The 4,320-nt window shown below is 40.3% G+C and overlaps 1 protein-coding gene across 3 annotated transcripts in view; it reads right to left on the bottom strand.

Moving 5' to 3' along the window:
• LOC125041526 (nuclear transcription factor Y subunit gamma-like) overlaps positions 1 to 4,195 on the bottom strand; it is an 11,424-nt gene extending 7,229 nt beyond the window's left edge. For all 3 annotated transcript variants that reach the window (XM_047636544.1, XM_047636545.1, XM_047636543.1), the window contains exons 1-4: positions 3,989 to 4,195; positions 2,025 to 2,136; positions 815 to 1,000; positions 351 to 482 (exon numbers count right to left, since the gene is read on the bottom strand). In XM_047636544.1, the coding sequence (XP_047492500.1) occupies positions 351 to 482; positions 815 to 1,000; positions 2,025 to 2,135 (429 nt within the window). In that variant the 5' untranslated portion in view covers position 2,136; positions 3,989 to 4,195. The remainder of the gene's footprint in view (positions 1 to 350; positions 483 to 814; positions 1,001 to 2,024; positions 2,137 to 3,988) is intronic.
• Positions 4,196 to 4,320: the final 125 nt, after the last annotated feature.

Genomic DNA, 4,320 nt, shown 5'->3' on the forward strand with positions numbered 1-4,320 from the left:
TGACTTTGAATCCTCAAAACAGGGGCTGATTGGAGAAGGGAAGCAGGAGTTTCCATCAAGATAAACACCAAAACTGTTTGTCTTAAAATGAGAATTCAAAGAGAATTTACTTTCTCAGCAAAGTGTATTCACTAAAAGTTCTTCAGGATGGAAGAAGACTAGAGCACTGCACCAGTACCATTATCATGTTCTCACATTATATCAACACATAATTCAGTATCAAAATTAAATACATAAAAGGAGATACAATAAATAAGCAAAAAAGAGAGAGTACAATTCAACAGAAACAAATAAATGTTAATAACTACATGTCTCAATGTAAAATAAACACAATACCAGTGGACTTTTACCTGGTCAGCAGGGACACCCGTCCGACTCGACTCCTCCCTGCTCTTGGGGGGCTTGAGCTCATCTCTGGGCACGATGTCAATCAGGAAGTCGAACTGATCGTACTTTGTGATGGCCATGGCTATGTCGTTTCTCTGCAACAGGATCAAGATCCTTACAAACACAGCTTCGTCTTGTATTATGAGAGATAATTTTTAGCAAGATATGAAATGGGGTAAGTTGGGGAAATAAAAAGAGAAATGCAAATATGATATATCAAATACATCTTATGAAAAAAAATTAATAATAAAACTGACTACAAATACTTGTACATGAACACCCATTTTTGGCAAGCCGTAATTCTTATAGTCTTCAACAAAAAATGTTTATTATTTGAAAAAATACTACACCAAACAGAAAATTCACTAAAACTTAACCTTACCTAACTAAAAAATAAAGAAAAAAAAAAGCCTTTGACAACTGTTACCTGAAGTGTCCTCCTCTTGTTGTCTTCTGTGTGGATCCAAGCTCGCAATGTGAGTTCTGTGATGAAGATTTCTGCCGCCTTGCTGAACAGAACAGGGGCCTCCGCACTGATCATCTTCACATCCTCATCCAGCTTCATGATCCTCTTGATCCGGGCCAGCGGTAACTCCTGCTGCCTCAAGTCTGTCTGTTGATTCCAGAGAAACTGATAGAGTGGATTAATACACTAATGAACAGCTAAACAAACAGGGGAAATTGGTGAATCTGTGTGAACCCCTTGCTTTCTTCTTGTACATGAAAGCTGTATCAGTCCATGAGATGTACTCTAGCTGGTTCTTTTATTTTGTGAATATTTTGAGAAGTTAAGGTAATATATAAGTATATCTCTTCAGTACAGACGCACTTGCCACAGACTAAGTCCCCAACTCTACATCACAAAATCTATTCAAAGATCTAAGTTGCCATGACTGGACGTGCCCTTCAGGCAATGCCTGAGGGGAGGGTTGATGGAGGCACACCCACCCAGGAATCACTGTCTTCACCTAGGTATGCACAGCAAGATCAGTTGAAACTTGGGAGCTCCAAGTTGACTTAGGATACGAGCGACACTTTTCAACAAACTTTTTCCTCCATTTGTGGTGTTAGTGTCTGTGTGCAGATTGCTTCTTGTACCAATGAATCCAACATTTTGTTCTCTACAATATTATCATCTTTAATTTGCCATACTTAGTACTCCATATCCTGAAGATCAATCATGATGTCCCATACACTACCCATGTTGTTTCCCTTGATATGCTGCTGGAGAAGGGTAAACCAGCCCCACCACCCCCTTCTGACCCTCTGCTTTAACCTTTCTGCTCTGGCACCCCTATAACCTTCTGATATGTAAATGCCAGTAACACACTGTGTAAGTAAGGTCTATCACATCTGAATACATTCCCAACCAAGCCTTTTATGGAAAAACTCAAGGATGAAGAGAAATGACGGCTAACTTTAGGAGAGTAGCTAAGGACTGTTGATGTGATGGACAAATTTATAACAGATATGGTTTCTAAATGATAAATATTTCAAATAAAAATTAACCAAATACTGAAACAAATATAAATAAAAGAAAATTATAACCAAAATAATATATATAACTGTAGTCATAAATCTCCACAAACAAATCTCCAAAATTATCGGAGTAATCCCAAGAAAGCCGGAAACCAAACCTGTGTGAGCTGCCTGATCTCCTCAGTGACTTTGGGCCAGAAGTTGTTGAGTCCCTGCTGCGCCTCCGTCATCGCCGGCTGCGGGCCATCTATCTGCCCCTCCACTGACATTCTAGCAGGGGGTTTAGAAAAAGTTAAGAATTTACTTTTTATCTGACTCTGAATAATAATAACAGTGATTCAAAAATATTATTAAGTCTATAAATCCTCATAGTACAGGGATTTGAATTCATGCTTCACTTTAATATATATACTTCATGATATAATTCACAATTCAATTAAGATTATGAATCCTTTCTTTCTCATATCATGCCTTTTTTTTTTTTACACAATATAGAAAAATAAACACATCAAACATCATGTTTTTGTAAATGAAGCAAGAAAAATATAGGTCAATGTATATGCATATGTATATGTATATGTATATGTATATGTATATGTATGTGTATGTATATTTATATATATGCATACTATATGCATATAAGAAAGAAAAACATGAGGTTGAGGTAATGGTGCTATCAAAGGCTGGTTGATGGTTTCTATGCTAGAATTTGATCACTATGAGAAAGTTACAAGTGACAAGCCTGTATGCAGAGCTTGGCCAAAAACAATTTTTTTTACACTTGTGACTAAAAATGGTTGAAGTCACCAAAACGACTAGTAGCCATTCATTTCCTGCAAGTTTTGGTCATTCTCTCAAGTACGGATGAACTCACTAGAGAAGCCCACAACTCCAAATCACAAAATTAATTGAACGTGCCTGGACATGTTTGAGGGGAGGGTTGATAGGGTGCTCTGCCCCCCCAACACCCCCCAGAAACATTATCTTCATCTCAGAATGCAAGGCAACTAGCGGCACTTTAATTGCAGTAAATTTCTAAATGTATATTAACCCCTTGGTGACGGGTGTAGTAAACTAAAAAAAAAATATACGCTCTGGCGATCATGGCAACGCGCCGACTTTGAGCGCAGGAGTTTGGTACATCAAGCCGAATCACCGCCTCAGAGCGTTTTTGGCACGTCAACGTGGCGTACAGCCACACACCACATTTTGAGCGGTTTGTTATGACGTCCAGAGAAGTGACCCGTTGTGAAGGGGTTAAATGAAACCTATAAAGTAAAGAACACAAATATGAAATATCCATTTGGATTTACCAGCGTCATCACTTATGAGTTGGAAAACAAGTGATCCAGTCTTCTAAAAATCATCCAAAGTATAGACCATTATGTAACATTGGCAAAGGAATGTAACAATATCCTAAAATTACATCAGTTAGATTATATAATCAAAAAGCTTAGAACAGTCTACCAGTACATTATTAGCACTCCACATGAGATTTTACAATAACGTTAAGAACATCATTCATTTTCTAAATCTTTATGCAGTCCTTGTGACATGATAACTTTATCTGTTTTGATCTTATCTTTACTGATGTTGATCTAATTCTGCCACTTTGACAAAATCCCATCATTAACAACTTCAGGCAAAACATTAAAGACGAAAATTTATAATTAACCCCTCCACACAACAGCAGTATCGACCTACTGCACGACTTTTCAGCTCTACAGAAAACTAACGCATCGGCCACACGCAACACAGTGGAAAACATTCCTAGTAGGAATTGAGATCAAGTTGCACAAAGAAAAGGCAACCCCAAACTCGCTTGTTCAAGTTCTTGCACAAACAGATCGAGAGCTGCCACGGCCTGCGCCCTCGGGCTCGGCCAGGACGAGGCAGTCCTGGTTCTGGCGAGGCTCAGGCGCCCTTGGGCTCAGGCGCCCTTGGGCTCAGGCGCCCTTGGGCTCTTCGGCAGGAGGCGGGTGCCAGGCATGTATGCGGGGCAGCTTTAGTGGCCTTGAGCTGCGTGCACAGCGCAGAGACCATGGCATCGCCTGAGGCCGTTCTGTCTTCATTAATTTTATCCTAAAAAAATCACGTAACAGAATTTTAAAAACAAATTTACTTGTTACTCCTCGAGATGCACGACTCTCCTTCGGTCCCGGAGCTCAGCTTTCAGCGTTCTCTCTTGAGCTTGCACCGATAACCGCAGTACGCGGGCAAATGCACAGAAAGCGGAAGCGAGCGGCCAGCGGGCTAGGCGAGGGAGGCCGCGGCGAGAGACATGGGCGAGCGGTCGGGGTCGCTTCCCTGCTTGAACTCGGGCTTGTAAACAAAAGGCCAACCTGCGCTTTCGTTTGCCGTCCCCTTGCTTGATAAGGGGTTTAGTGTATTTATTCGGCCCTAGAAGTTAATTTGAGGCATATACAAATGAAATTCAAGATATTTTGGAGATCT

Source organism: Penaeus chinensis, chromosome 30 (genome assembly GCF_019202785.1).
Source record: "Penaeus chinensis breed Huanghai No. 1 chromosome 30, ASM1920278v2, whole genome shotgun sequence".
Classification (NCBI taxonomy): Eukaryota; Metazoa; Arthropoda; class Malacostraca; order Decapoda; family Penaeidae; genus Penaeus; species Penaeus chinensis.